The following is a 16072-nucleotide window of genomic DNA, read 5'->3' as shown; positions in this document are numbered from 1 at the left end:
TGCCAGATCCATCACTGAGCCATCTATGGCTTCGACTGTACAGGTAGCAAAGACACCAATGCTTTGCACATTCCATTGTTTGGGGAACTGACTCTTGTCCGTATGAGTGGGTTCAGCGGAAAACGTTGTGACGCACACCAAAAGTGAACTTCTATTGTACTTCGGTACTGTACAGTCTCTGACAGTGTTATCTGCTGCCTGTTTGCAATGGACTATTAGCCCTTTCAGACGCCACCTATGAAAATCTTCTCTGTAAATGCGCCAAATCTATGCAGTGTTACTTCAAGGCACTCGATAATATACTGCAACGAAACTAATGTCGGAATACGTTAATTTATGTGCGTTACAGTAATCATTCCTAATTACTTTGTTATTAAATATCTATTTATTCTGAAGCCATTCAAGCTGTGTTTTTGCATAAATAGAATGAAATCTCAGGCTAGAAATATAGTGCGAATTTGTTTTCGCTTGTGTCCATGTTGAGCAAAGAAAAATTATACGTTTGACGTTTGCCGCGGGAAGTGGCACATCGAACGACTCGAAGGACATGATAGTGCCTTCAACAAAGTAATAACATGCAACAGTATTCTACAAAATAAAGTTAAATGAAGACATATTTTTTATGCAGGAGGCTCACTTGATCCAAAGCTCAATGTATCTTGTTCTTTCTTAGCCCCTAGTCAATACAAATAGCAATAACTGGTGTACATAATTGTGTACATATCATCTCAAAGGTTAGACGCCAATCAGCAAGATGTATCACTTTGAAAGCGCCTGTGGAAGTGTCATGGGGTGCACCCGTTTTACATTTTAACTGAGATACGGAAGCAATACCAATACATGGCGCCATCATACTTATCGTGTGAATTGGGAATCAGGAGAGAGTGAATTGCATAAGCAAGGATATTAAGGAATTTGGTAATGGGGCCGATATTCTGTTTCATGGGACATGAATGCCCACATACATGACCTTGACGGATATTCAGACACCAAAGGGTTATTGCTAGATCTCTGCGAGCAAGATAGTGTTGAGATAGTTACCAGGCAGCCTAGATGTGATGGGCAGATCACGTGGGAACTGTGAAATAGGCAATCGAACATTGATTATTGTTTTATGACAAAAGGAATTTATCACAAACCGAGTGAAATGAAAATAGCCGAGGAAGAGATTAACAGGTTGGGCAGTGATAATAAACGCATATTAGAAATGGGATATAAAACGACAAATGAGAGCATGGAATCAAAGTTTGCCAGCTCGTAATTAAATTACAAACAAATTATATAGCGGCGAAGTCGAGGAAGAAGGCAAAAAGCAGGCAAGGAGTGCGAGTATAGTGAGCTGCTGCATATAATAATGAACGAGATAGGAAAAGAGAAGAAAACTGTTTGCGGAAAGAAAAGAGAAATCCAAAAAGTTGGAGGAACAAGGAAAACCAGTAAGCAATCGAGAATCGACGTGAAGGATCATAGGAGCATAGATAGGCAAGAACGGAAAAGCGGCCACAGGACGAAGTCAGCAAGATATGGGAAATATATTTACAGAAAGAATTCATTGTACAGATGTTGATCGTGGAAAAAAAATTAAAAATGAAAGTGAACGCTGGGTGGTAGACATTCACGAAAAAAAATAAGGCCGCGCCTAGGGTATTTTGGAGCCACATAAAGGCGCTAGGTAGCAAATCTATCAGAATGCAACATGCTCTGCATGAAGGAGGGTTTTCAAATGGAAGGGTACGAAGGGCTATGTTACGTCCTAAAGGTAACAGCCGATTCGTTTAGTAAAATCGCCCAGGGGATTTCTTCGGCGAGTAAAAGTATGAAGGAGAGCGCAGCCCAGGAAGAGGTCGTACTTGAGAATATGAAATGGAAGGCCGAAGGAACAATTCTAAAGCGCGCTGCCCCTAGTTTAGATGGGGTTCCCGTCATCCTCATTGACGTACTGAGACATAACACTAATGAATCACTGTTGAAAGCCGCAGAAAAATGCTTGCAGGGCAGGCAAATAGTGGACAGTTCGCAAAACAGTAGAATGAACTTAATCTATGAAAGCAAGGGAGAAAATGAAAACCTTTTCTCGTATAGACCACTAGGCAACCAGTCAAATTAAAAATTGAAACTTGGACAAAACAGAACGATATTTTGGGACAAATATAGAATGAATTTGGAATTGGCAGGCGGTGATACGACGAACTATTTTTTTCTTACGAAGTGTATAGAAATATCAAAAGTAGAGAACAGGCCCTTGCACATGGCTTTGGGCATCACTGGGCTGACCTTATGCAGTTTTTGAGAGAGATTTACCCAGAAAATACAGCTTACTTAGAATGGGAAGGCACAAGTAGAAAAAGAACGCTGATATTTCCAAGGGGCTCAGTCAAGCATGTCCTTTGTCCCCACTCTATTCATGCTGAACAAAGTGAGGATGGGAAAGCGCTAGAAGGCCTTGTGGGGTAGAATAGGCATGAAGGAAAGAAGGTGACTCTTAAGGGCTCGTTTTTGTTTGTTAAACACAATAATAATGAGAACTAACAGGCAATAATTCCAGGGAAAGTATAAGGGATGTATTTGCAGTAATTAGGGTATAAATGTGAAGAAAGTAAATTGGACGAAAAGATAACTTGCATCCGGCAGGGACCGAACCTGCGACCTTCGAATAACGCGTCCGATGCTCTACCACGTACCTACGGCGGCGGTCATCCCCCCGTCCAATTTATGGGGTATATATGTGTATTTAAACCTGGGAGTGTTAGTCAGCGCCGATCGCAGCCATGACGGCGAGTGTGGCACACTTTTTTTAACAGGAAAGTTTTATGCCAGGGTCCACCAAGACTTCAGTGACGTATTTCCGTCACGGAAATGACGTCAAAAATATTTACACGATCAGATGGCAAAAAAAAATCACAGCATATCCACGGAGTGAATGATGATGAGTGGGCGAAGCTGCGGAGGTTCATCGGTAAACCGTGAATCTTCCGTGAATTCTGCCCAGTACATCATCACCGACGTGAGATCGGGCGCGTTTATACTAAAGGTTCGATGAGTTATGACGACTTGCAGCGCACTTTAATTTTACATGTACGCTGTGAATTTTCATTGTTTAGAAAACCATTGCTTAGAAAACATCTGGCGTCTTTCGTTAAGCAGCTGGCGTCTTTTCGTTTTGCTTTAGAAACATCTGGCGTTCTTTCGTTTTGCTTTTACAAAACATCTGGCGTCTTTTGTTGGTTTATTTCATCAATCAACGGCGTTTTGAACAAAATTTTTATTGTTTAATCACGCACAGGAGAAATCTCACCAGGCACTACCTTGGAAGTAAAGAATGGCTGCTAATGGGAATGAGAGACAGAAGAAGTCGGCTTTTAGCTAACGCTGCGAATTTTTTATTGTTCAACAACGCACAGGAAAAATCTCCCACCGGCACCACCTTGCAGGTCAAAGCGTAAGACTGGTTACATACTACGCTACGAGGGACGAACGGGTGCCGCTATAAGGAGCTTCGCCCCTAAAAAACGTTCCGTCAACGGGCATCGAACCCACGACCGCTCAGTCCGAAACAACAGATGCCGGGCACGCTATCCACTGCGCCGCGGTCACAGACTCTAGAGGTTTTACAAACGCGCCTTTTATATCTACCACCCTCCCGGTCGGCGGGGTGGTGTTGCCCTCTGGGAGCGGTAAAGTAAAGTAATTCGTCATTACTGTGGCCTCCGCGATAAGCACCTGCACGGCGTTACACGTCCGTCCCATTAATTGAACGCGTTTTCTGTAGAAGTTCAATTTTGTCAATGCCTTAACACACCGCGAGGTGGCGACCTTAGCCCAAGCGTCGTAAAAGCGTCGGCCTCGCTCATAGTGTCACGCTAATCCAAACCAAAAATAGCTCTGCGACACGCGCCTGCCTCACCTGGCTGTAACACCGCGTTCCCCGTTCACGCGCTCGCCCCGAGAAAAATCGCGGTCGGGCTACCGGGGCGGCACGACGCGCTTTGCGTTTCCCTCTACTGCGGCAGTGGTTTTCAATCACATTTTAACATGCCGCGGGATGGCGACCAAGTTCTGCGTCCAATATGCGACGCTATTCTGGCTATCACACCTCGTTCTCTGATTGCCCTTTCACCTTCAACTACTACAGCTAGCACAAGGGTTTGTTTAATCATTTAACATGGTTGTTAGTCGTCGGGATGGAGATGTACCACCAATCATCAAAGTGGGTGCATACACGTTAAGCGGCGCCCTAGCTGCCAGACATCAATATACATTGTGGAAACTCTCTTATATCAATGCACAGTAAACATTCAGTTACTTCTATAAGGGCACGTTTTACTTTCGTGTTATTCCGATTTCGTTGACGGAGGGATCAACCATGTTTTTTTTCTGCCAACCGGCAGAAAAAAAGAGTGTTCCACATTCGCCGCCATGGCTGCGATCGGCGCTAACACTCCCAGGTTTAAATACACATATATACCCGATAAATTGGACGGGAGGATGACCACCGCCGTGGCTCAATTGTAGAGCATCGGACGCGTTATTCGAAGATCGCAGGTTCGGTCCATGCCGGCGGCAACTTATCTTTTCGTCCACTTTACTTTCTTCGCATTTATATCCTAATTACTACAAATAACGTCCCCTATAATTTCCCTGGCATTATTGCCTGTTCTCATTAACAATAGGTACGAGGTGCTTCGAGGTCTGTGGAAAAGTGTAATGTTTCCGGGGCTTACATTTGGGAACTCAGTGGTGTGCATGAGGTCAGAGGTGCAATCAGGAATTGATGTGAATCAAAGGACTGTAGCTTGCCTCGCGTTGGGTGGTCACGGGAAGACGACAAATGAGGCTGTAAAGGGCGATATGGGATGGGCAAGTTTTGAGGTGAGGGAAGCTCATACCAAATGAGCTTCGAAGAGAGGCTAAGGAACATGAGAGTGGATGGGCAGCGAAGGTGTTCCGGTATTTGTATAGAAAGAGCGTTGACATACAGTGCAGAAAAAGAACTTGGAGACGCACTAGCAGGCCTACGGCTGCCAGTGTAAGCGATATGGCTAAAATACGCGTTAAGCGAAAAGTCAGTAAACAGGAGAGGATTTATTGGATGGCAGCGAGAGGAAAAAACTCACTCTGTGTAACCACCTAAAGGGCAAAAATGAAATGAGGGAGGCATTTTATGATAATTCAAGTGGACGAACTTTATTGTTTGAAGCGTGGTCCGGTTGCCTTAGAACGCGTACTTAAAAAGCGAGATTCAGTAAGGAAGAGGAAAAATTGTGTGCTGTCAAAAAGCAAAGAAACGCAAAGCAAAGCAAAGCTCATAGCAAAGCAAAGCTCATAGCAAAGCAAAGCAAAGCTCATAGCATCCATCAAAAAGCAAAGCAAAGCTCATAGCATCCATCAATTCATGGTGTGGAAAGCTGCAGTCCAAAACAAAGGCGCAAAAAATTCAGCAGTTCTCACAATTGACCAAAAGTTCACGCGCGCCTGAGGAATCTTACCTTGAGGCTGCAGTGTTCGTAGAAGTCCTCTAGAGAGGGGAAGCCGTATACCGGAGCAGCGTAGCGCTTGTTGAACGAGGACAGCGTCCAGCAACTGAACACCTTGTCTGCTTCGACTACCTTCTGCGAAGAAACCGTGTAAAAAAGAGCTTTTGAATAACTGCAAAGTTATTTGATGTTTGCTGAGTCCATTACTTCTGTTAAGGCCAATGTACAAGACACTTCTAGTAGCACACGTTTAGCGTCTACCTGCTGCATTGTTTCAAAAAGGAAGGTTTGGGGAGGTCTCGTTGTCTCCTTCTAGTACGTGATGTGCAATGGTCGGCAAAAAATGTGGAGCTCACTCAGACTCACCCATGAAATATCTTTTGCCCTTAGTACTCACTCGGACTCAGACTCAGCAAACGTTTCCTCAACCGGACCCACTCGGACTCAGACTCACTAAAATCTTTCTTGACCGGACTCACTTGTACTCAACCTCACCTAAATATTACTTACTTGGACTCAGTCAGACTCGCGGCTCGATCTGAGTCTGAGTGAGTCTGAGTGAGTCGACTATAATGAGTCCGTTATCATGTAATTAACTTTCTTGATCGGAATGTCAATGCACTTAAATTCCAATATGTCGCATAATCGGTGCTCTGCGATATGCATTTTAATCTCGCACCTTCACATACGAGTTATCAGTGAGTGCAATTCAGCAAGGACATTTTTATTTAAAGATATAACTCACACGAGATTACCTTATCAAGAAATTCCTTTGAAAAATTTTGCGGGGCAGGGGTCAAGACACGCCTCTGATCAATAAATATTGAGCTGACGTATGAACGCTAGTGCGTTGAAGTATCTGTGAGTAGGAGGGAATATCAACGTGAGCCGTCATAGGCTGATAGTAATGCTGAATTTCAGTAGTTATCAGTGATGTGTTTTCATTTTTGCAGAATCGATCGTTTTTTATACAAGTCCCTTCTTGCGACAGTAGTTGTATAGTCACTAAAAGCGAGCTTTTACCACTGATGTTATCGTCATCGAAAGTGTGCTGTCGGAGTAAGTAAGGTCTGAGTTTCAAGAGAATGGCTTACGCCGCGTGGGGCTCTGTGTGTTCAGTGGTGTCCACGTGTGTGCCTTGTCGCCCTGTGCCCAATGTTAGGTGTCACGGAATTGTGTCAGTATGGGCCCTCGGACATTGCAGTGCGAGAACGAAATTTTGCTTTATGTACGTTTTACGAAAGTTGTTACACGAGTTCAATAACTACAGTCGGATACGACTTAAGACGTCCGCGTTATTTCCTCCTCAGCGGCGGTGAGCACAAGTTTCCAGCAATGCGCGGACTTCTGTAGGACGTCATTAGCCGGACGGCCGGTGTCCCCGCGTTTGAAGAACGTTGCCCAATGTATGAGTTGGACTATCTCTTTAGTCACCGAGGCGACAGGTTGCAGCTCTTCGGTCAACTAGGTGGGACCTCTCACAACTTACGAATTTTATTGCGGTAGCAATTATATGGATATTGTCGACGGGTTTTTGCCGTCGCCGTCGCCGTCATGTCCCTCCCATATGAAGTCCAAATGGATAAGATCCTCCCACACATCGTATGTTCTACCGCGGGTAAAAGCGCGCGAGCAGGGGCTACGAACGAGGCCGAAGCACAGATCAAACGAGCCAGCCCATCTCCGTCGCTCGGAGCGTGCATGCGATAACATCACTCCGCTCGGGAGACCTGCCGTCGAAGCAGAGAGATAACGTCCCGCCCGTCTTTAACGAGCATGAAAAGACGCATGCACCCTCCGTCGCTCGGAGGGTGCATTCACTCGGAGGGGGGAGAACGGTGGGTGTCGCGCGAGCAAAAACTTTGAACTTTGAATCTAAGGACGCTGTCGCGGCTGGCGCGCGCGCTATCTCTGACAGCCATCACAGCGGGCGGCTCGTATACCCTTTTACGTGGTGCGCTCTCAACACGATGTGATTATGCAGAGAGCATCTCTCCCTGGAGCGGCCGTATTCTCTTACACCAGCGTTTTGTACTCGTAGTTACGCGAGATCGGATACGAAAGTTATCTGCCAGCCTTACTTCGTATAACCCTACAATTTGCTGCTGTCGCATTCATTGTTTCGCCCTTGCGGTGAAACTGTGACTTCATTTCTTGTAATACAGGATAGACATATGTAAGGAGCAATTTTAGACAAGTCCGTAAATTCAACTTTAACCTTAGCCCTATCCTGAATGCGAGGCTATGCCTGCCGATACTATAGGCTCCGTGCAGACGTAACTCCGCTGCCCGAGCGAAGGCGTCCCTAGCGGCAAGAAGCGCACATTTGGCGGGATGCTCTGACGCGCTCGCAATGGGGTGAGATCGAGGAACGATGCCTTTTACGATGACTATACTTTTCGTGCTTTTCACGCTTGGCCAGTGACCAGAGAGCGACGGCTCGTCCGCGCTATCAACGCGATCAGTCAGCCGCAGGTGGTGGATGATAAGAATAACATCGCATAAAACATCGCTCCGCGAGTGGACCCCTGCTCGCTCCACGCTCCCGTTGTGACGGCGCGAGGTATTTTCGCGGGCAGTTCATTTTGTGTCGGTTGTGCTGTTCGTAGGAATGCCGAACACCAAGAATAATTGCTGCGTTGTTCGGTGCAATAACACCTACAGGAATTATCTGGGCACGTGTTTTACGGCGTTACTCGTTCGACGACAAAAGTGAGTTTTGTGAATAGATGGGGTATTTTTTATTCTGGGGGGTACATTTGCCCGTGATTGTTGATCTGCCGAGCAGCACGTCTTTCACGACGCCGTGAACGTGCCCCGCTTCGAGGAGGTCTCTGCCCTTCTTTAGGTTAGCTCCTCGGAAGAAACTATCTATATCACGTAGCTTTCCGAACTTAAACGTAATAATAATTGGCGCGCTTTGCAGTACCATGGCAGCAAAACACGAGCCGCAACGACGAACTCGGCTGCACTGGTTAAGTCGGCGCAGCGAATGCAGTCCCATGGCCATTCCGTGGAAAGCGTTTTTTCATTCAGCGGCCGTGAGAGTGAAATTGCTGATATCACCAGTTTCAAGCTGCCGCTGAGTTCGCTGCCGCGTTAGCCCGAGGGTGATAAGCTGTGATTGTTTAGTGAGTGAGACGGCCCGCGTTACACGTGCGCAGTTTCACTCAACGGGCTCGTCACCTCCGTTGTCTTCCCCCAGTTCATGCACTTTATGTTGCCACTTTCGCCTGAGGATAGACTAGGTCTGGCGAAAAGAAGCACACGTGCTAACGCTACGTTCTCTGACAGCTGCTAACAATTTGACGTCTTTTGGAAGCAAACGGGAAAAAAGACGCCTCAAGCGAAGCACCAAAGCACGGCGCAGTGGCTTGCCGCCGCCTGCGTCGTCTGCTCCCTTATCCCGCCAAGTCTGCTGCCGTGGCCGCTTTGGCGCTGGAGGCAGCGTGCGACTGTGGCGGCTCCTAACGTATGCACGGTGCCCATACATGGTATGCAGCTTCATTCCAACGAATAGCCTTCTAAATGCAATAGAGTAAAGAAGTACAGACATTTCATACCGGGCGAATTTTTGCAGTGAATATTTTTCGTTGTTTTTTTAAGCCTAAGACCGTAAGCACCTGTTCCCTTCACAGGCAAACTCGACGTCGAGGTCGAAATATTTTGCCGCTGCTCAACCTAAATTGAAAATGCTAGAAATAAACCTTTCTTGAATTCAGACAGTTGTCATTAGCCTTTTCTAGTCATGAGCTAGAGGGCTTTGTATGAAAATGTTGCAAAGGGCCGTCATTTATGGCATTCCCATATCTGAGAAATACAGGGTATCACACGTAACTTCGGATGCTCATCATCGGAAGGCCGCGATGAAGGCAATGCCGAAACCGATCGCCTTGGCAGCGCGGGAAAGTCGGCCGCTCTTTCGCAACTGGCAGAAACGCCTCGTCACGAGAAAGGGACGAAGATTTAACGAAGGCGCGTCGCAGCACATTCTGGTCAGGGAGAATGGCAAGTCGTCTGACATATGCAGGTGTACCGCTTCCTATTTCTCAGTAATATTTCGTGCTTATCTGCTTATCTGCCCCTTTCGTAATGTATCAATATCCGCTAAAGAATCTGTCGCTTGTCGAAGAGTGCAAGAGCCGCTAGGGCTGTTCTTCAGCGTTACATTCTACTGAAGTGAAAATGCGCACAACTGGCGCTTTTCTTGCCCATTGTGCGAAAAACAACAGTTGAGCACAAAGCATCACACGCAAGAATAAGGGATGCGCTGGCGTACGTGAGATGGCTTGGTGCGTCCCTGAGAACACACTGCCGTCACGCGCCTTCATTCATATTTCGCCACTTGTTTCAGGGCGCTCAAACAACACAGCGGGAGAGTTTTCGGCGCTCCCAACGCGCTCCTGGGCTTCAGTTTCAATAAATGATATCTCGAGAACTCTTGCGACTTTTCAGATTTCTAAAAAGTGGGGCTTTCATAAATGGCGACCCCTTACAACGTTTCCATGTGAACAACTACCAGCAAGCTGATAATTACAATGTTACTTACACGCTTTTCGACAATCATTATTTCCCATTTAACTTTAACAGTGGCAAACTGTTTCCACATGGGGTGAAGCTCATTTGCGAAGGCGACAGGTGCCTTTCCGTCAAAGCATTTTTATGAAAATTTGGAGTAACTAAAAAACAACCACCATGTGTATTGGCTAATGACTCCATGCGAAACTTTTACTATACAATTAAAGAAATAAATTGACTTTTAAGGACCCGTCTTTTTCTTTGTTAGATACTAATGATACTAACAATATTAATGTTAATTAACAGACAATAAAGCCAGGTGAACATTATACATCGCAAAGCACACCTGGGTCAGGCAATTCGCTTTCATCAAAATACGACCGCCGCAGCTAGCATCGAGACCGCGTTTTTCGGGTCAGCAGCCAAGAACTGTAACCACTGAGCCAGCGCGGCGGCTATGTGTATATTTATATATTTTCATTATTAACATGCACTTCTTGTAAACGTTCTTGTAAACGGGCTCGCATGATTCGGCCACAGCTTCCGAGTACAAAGATTAGGTGATATGTTGGTTGAACAACTGATTTATTTGTCGCAAGATTATTAAACATAGTGAGGCAATTACTGTAGGTGAAAGTGAGCTTGAGGGCCCGTAGCATTTTCAACAGATCGCAACGAAGCACTATATGCTGTGCAAACTCCACGCACGGCCATTCTCGCCCTACATATAAATTACGCTCCGTATATTCGTATTCCACTCGAAATTTTTGTTCTCAGACTTCAAACACCTTTCCTACACTACAAATTGGCCGTCTTCGTCAACCTGCTGACCTACAAACCGAAACATATCTGACGATTACGCAAGCAACTGCAGTCTTCTTATATTCCTCATTTACACAGGAAACATCGTGTCAGAGTGCAGGCGTTAAAAGCTTCAAGTAAACGTAATGCTGAACGTCCACAGAGTGATAGCTTTCATGGAGCAAAATGGGGACTACCTAAAACCACAGGCCTCATTTGCAAGATATTTCTGCGCTTCACAGATATCTATATCGAGTATTTTTGCAAGAGACACTCTACGTGACATATTTGTTGCAGTGCAACTTAGATCATCTTTAGGAATCCCGGTAGAGATTTACGAGATCAATATTTATGTACTCACGGCCGTGCGCACCACCTCCTCGTTGTCGCGCAGGCAGCGCACAAAACGGCGAGTCATCCAGACGTTGAGCAGCATGTTCGTGCCCCAGCGCCCTAGATTACGGCTAGCTAGGCCCAACTGGAAAGGTGCCGACACGGCCACCGCCGCGTCTAGCTGCGCGCGGGGACCCCACTGGCACAAGTAAAGCGCCAGCTGCAGGCCGCCCAAGGAAACGCCCACACCAAGCACACACTCCGTCGGGTACCGTTTGCGCACCTCTGCCACTACCTGCAAATCCGCAACGATCTTCATGTACCATTCAGATTTTGAGGTATCAACAGCTGATGGAGAGTCCGGGTTAACTTTGACCAATTTGTTTGTGTCTGCTTAACGTACAGCTAAATGTAGGTGCACGGCTATTTTCCATATTGCTGGCATCGAAGTGAGGCCTGTCATGGTCGGCAATCTGACGTCGGCCCTTGAGGGTGGCAGTATACCAGTTGCATCGGCAGGTCCCTGTTGTTCGCGCTGCCTTCGGAGGAGCACAAACAAAAGAATATTTTTCGGCAAGAACTTTTTTCTTGCTGTTTCTTTATATATCTCTTTCCGTCTTTCTTTCTTTCTTTCTTTCTTTCTTCCTTTCTTTCTTTCTTTCTTTCCTTCTTTCCTTCTTTCTTTCCTTCCTTCTTTCTTTCTTTCTTTCTTTCTCTCGCTCTCTCTCTGTAATCGTTCTCAGAGTTATTACAGGCCGCACCATAGCGGGGAGTAGTGGGATATGGCCATATTCTGTGGAACATAGTTGTTCATGACGACGATATTTTTGTGGCATGGCCACGCACTTTAACAGTTTCTCTGTTAATACATTCGTACACAAGTAGCGGCAACTTAGAAGAGCCCCCAACGAAGTCCACAATGGGGCCTCAAATCACCATTATTATAAAGTTATGGGTGAGGACGAGCACATAGTTAGCAGCCAACAACTGAAGCATATAGAGTACGTTGTCAAAATTTGCATCCTAACGAAGCGTCACTAGCGGCATACGAAGGCGTGCGTCTATGCGTCGCGTGTTGGATAAATTCGAACGCTACCCCATGACATAGCAAAGTACGCAGTTGAAATATTTTGGGCTTCTCTAAGAAATCACAGAAGATACGTGTGTAGTCAACCGCCTGAAAGGTTTCAGTCGGTGGAAAAACAGGCTCCTAGGATTTAACAAAGGCGTGAGATAAAAAATAGCGGCCAAATCGTCAAAGCTTTCGCGTCTGTGCTTTTGGCAATTAGCAGGCCGCCACTACATACATCTAGAGATGTATGTAGTCTGTATATGTATGTAGTCTATATATGTAGATGTATGTAATCTAGAGCTAGATTCCCGCTAAGCTGGAAGGAGCTCGTGCGCAAAGATCAAGCGTAAGCAAGTTTTGTGAATACATGACACACGGAGCGTTCAACGCGCAGCGTTCCGCTCGAAAGTCAGTGGGACTGCATGAATGGCCCATCTCACAACAAAAACCCCTTCCCCACTTCTGCAATACGGCACACTTGCGATCGTGAAGGATATGCGCAGTCGCGAAAGGAGCTATAGACGGCACTCGTGATGTCGCGCTCTCTGTTGACTAAAGCAGGTAGCGGAACGACATTTCCCTGCTTCGACAGTGCTTATTGCCACACAGTGAACCAGGTGTCATGGTAGAGTTTCTGTTAAAATGTGATGTGGATCAGTTTTCCGCATTGGGCAAATAAACCACCTGCAAATGACTTGGCGACGTCAAGTCAATATATTTGCGCTTGTTTCGTGCACTTGTTTCGCCGGAATTTGCACGTGTTTCACCAAAGCTCATATGAACACCGCCGCGGCAAGAGCACATCGCACTGTTCAAAAGGGCAAACGAGTGAATGCACATTATGATGCGCTGAGAGTGGTGACGTGCGTTGTGGGGCACTGGAACGCTGATGGATGAATATCGCACGTTGACTGTTAGTGGGCGTACAATAGTAGCCACTAAAAATTTTCTCGCGCTTCTCCACGTGCGTCACTACGTACCGCAAGCTGGCTCAAGTGGCACATGATGAGTCTGCATGCAACCAGGCTGTCGAGTCTGTTTTGTATGAGGGCTGCATGCCAGCAGTATTTCGATTTTCTATTGCGATAGCAATTATGTGGACACTCCCGGCTGATTTTTGCCGTTGCCGTCGCCGTCATGCCCTGGATATGTATATGTATGTATATAAAAAGGCGCAAAGAAAAATAACGCAGAAGAAAAAAATTTCGAAGCACCCGACCGGGTATTCGAACCATCGACCCCTGCTCCCCAGCCCCCTGCATTAGACAACTCAACCACGCCTCATGCATGCGCCGGCGAAATAACGGCGACCTATTTATATACACCATTTACCGCTGGTGTTAAGCAAATTTCGGAGGAGCTTGAGTGCGTTTTCTATCACGCAGCGCTCTTAATATTCTTTCAATTTGAAAACTACCCTTGACACGCGCACGACAAGGTGGCCCTTTTCTGTACCCACTCGTGATGTGGAAGAAGAAACAAACAAAAAACACCTTGCATCAGACGCCCCCGTGTGGCAAGAAACGCGGGGGGTCACTCCACGCGCCGCAGTTTCAACGAAAATTCCAATTTCGTGCTCTCGCATGCATTGCTTCGCCCTTGCGGCGAAACCGTGACTTTTTTGTACTCAAAAACGAAGCACAACATAGCCAGTGGCAATCCAGAATGAAAAAAATTAAGGCAGATTAGCACTCATGGTGCCGAGCCTGAAGGAAGTGCGGATCGAAGTGGCCTTCTTTCTTTCTTTCTTTCTTTCTGTCTTTCTTTCTTTCTTTATTTCTCTCGTTCTTCCTTCGTCTCTTTGTATTTCTCTCTTCTGTGTACTTTTTCAGTCTTTTGTCTGTTAAAATCTATTTCTTTCTTTCTCTATCTATCTATCTATCTATCTATCTATCTATCTATCTATCTATCTATCTATCTATATATATATATATATATATATATATTGCTTTCTATTTCTTGCTCCTGCTAGCTCTCTTTCTTGCCTCTTTCAATCTCTGTCTCTATTTATCGGTTCCTCTTTGTTTTTATCTCTCTGTGTTTTCTTTCCTTTCGTTCTCTCTTGTAACTCTGTATTTCTCTTTGTTTCTAAGCTATGGTTTAATCTCTCCCCTCCTCCTTTTCCTCCTCCTCACCCTCACATATCTCATGCTCACCTCCCCTCGCCCTTCGTATACTATACTATACAAGAGTGCCTGGATAGCCCAGAGGTTACGATGCTTGCCTTCGGGCTGTGGGTTAGAATCCCGCCTCGTCATGAAATTTTATTGCGATTGCAATTATATGGACACTCTCGGCTGCGTTTTGCTGTCGCCGTTGCCGTCATGTACCGGATGTGTATATGTGTGTATAAATAAAAGCCACAAAGAAAAATAAATTTAAAAAATTCCGGAGCGCACCACAGCGATTCGAACCTGCGGCCCCTCGCTCTGCAGCGTGCTGCTTTAATCAACTCGGCCACGCGCCGCCGGCTGTTTAGCACAGCAACGGCGAGTTATTTATATCCCCCATTTAACGTTAACGGCACGCAGAGCTCGGAGGTGCTTCAGTGTGTCTAGTATCAACCGCGAGAATGCCCGAAGGGCGCGCTTTAACGCAACACTCCTATATTTACCTGCAGTTTGAAAGCTGCCCTTGAGACGCGCACTAAATAATGACCCATTTCGGTACCCCCACTTCTGATGTGGAACGCTGAGTAAACAATGCATCGAACACCACCGCACGACAAGAGATGCGGAGGGGTCACTCCACGTGCCACATGCAGTTTTTAAGAAGAAGTGTAAGAGCGTTGGGTTGTAGCGTGCTGCTCAAACACGAAGAAGTAACAACCGTAACAGTTCGCGCTCGTCCTGTGTATACCTGTACGTTCTTTTCGAGTGTCGTTCCTTGCGTTTTGGCAGCGCGCTGCAAGTGTCGAGTTTTGCAGCTTCCAACGCGCTCGAGCGGTGCGTTGCAAGTATCGAGCTGCTTGCCGTTCTTCGCGTGACATTCTAATTTGTTGCTATCGCATTAATTGCTTCGCTGTTGCGGCGACACTGTGACTTTTTTTTTGCCAAGAATTCCTTCCTTTCTGTTTCTTTCTTTCTTTCTCGCTTTCTTTCTCCCTCTCTGTGCTTGTTCCCTCGCCCATCAGGGTTATTGCAGGCCACAGTGCGCAAATCGGCTAACGTGTTTGGAAGCTTTGTCTTTGACGACTGAGAGCCAAGGTTTAATATTTAAATGCTGGTTTTAGCCACCACAACATCAAGACCTGCGTTTCCCCGCTTTTACCTTCAGCCGCGTTTCGTAACAATAAATTTCATGTCCCAAGCTGTGCTTCGCATCCGCCGAACGGCAGATCTAGGCGATTATCACCTGGCTGGGTGTCATCACTGACTGATTGACTGACTAATTGACTGGCTAAATGGGATGCAAAATAAATGAATCTTCATCACTACTGCCTTTTGCAGTCTATTACAAAAACTACGAGGTTTACGCAAAAAGAAAATTCTTAAAATTTTGAGCCATAGGCTAGGCGATGGATGTGCCCATAGCTGTTGCTGAGGTATGCTATTTGAGGCGCAGAGTATCGTCGCAGATTATCAGCAGTGTCATTATTGGAACAAAATAATGGAAACACATATAAGTGATAGAATGGTGCCAATCCAAAAAAAAGAAAGAAAAAGGTGGGGTTCAGGGGAGCATGGAAGCTTCTGATGAAAAATTTGCTGCGTTCAACAAAAAGCAGTTGCGGCCTTGAAGAAGACATGCCCGCTAGTCCAAACGCCGGCTCCAGCACGCCCCTCTCTTTACAAATTTTTCATCAGAACAGCGCAACAGCGACGAAGTGCAAAGACCTCAACTCTTTCATCACAGTGCACTGCCACGCTTATAC

General features: G+C 46.1%; 1 protein-coding gene across 1 annotated transcript in view; it reads right to left on the bottom strand.

Annotated features, from left to right (window-relative positions):
- LOC119375165 (phospholipase ABHD3-like) overlaps positions 1-16072 on the bottom strand; it is a 33724-nt gene that overhangs the window by 4979 nt on the left and 12673 nt on the right. The window contains exons 3-5 of the mRNA XM_037645357.2: positions 11155-11421; positions 5487-5609; positions 5115-5127 (exon numbers count right to left, since the gene is read on the bottom strand). Coding sequence (XP_037501285.1) covers positions 5115-5127; positions 5487-5609; positions 11155-11421 — 403 coding nt within the window. The remainder of the gene's footprint in view (positions 1-5114; positions 5128-5486; positions 5610-11154; positions 11422-16072) is intronic.

The sequence above is a fragment of the Rhipicephalus sanguineus genome, chromosome 11 (genome assembly GCF_013339695.2).
Source record: "Rhipicephalus sanguineus isolate Rsan-2018 chromosome 11, BIME_Rsan_1.4, whole genome shotgun sequence".
Classification (NCBI taxonomy): domain Eukaryota; kingdom Metazoa; phylum Arthropoda; class Arachnida; order Ixodida; family Ixodidae; genus Rhipicephalus; species Rhipicephalus sanguineus.
This window is presented reverse-complemented; position numbering and strand designations above follow the sequence as displayed.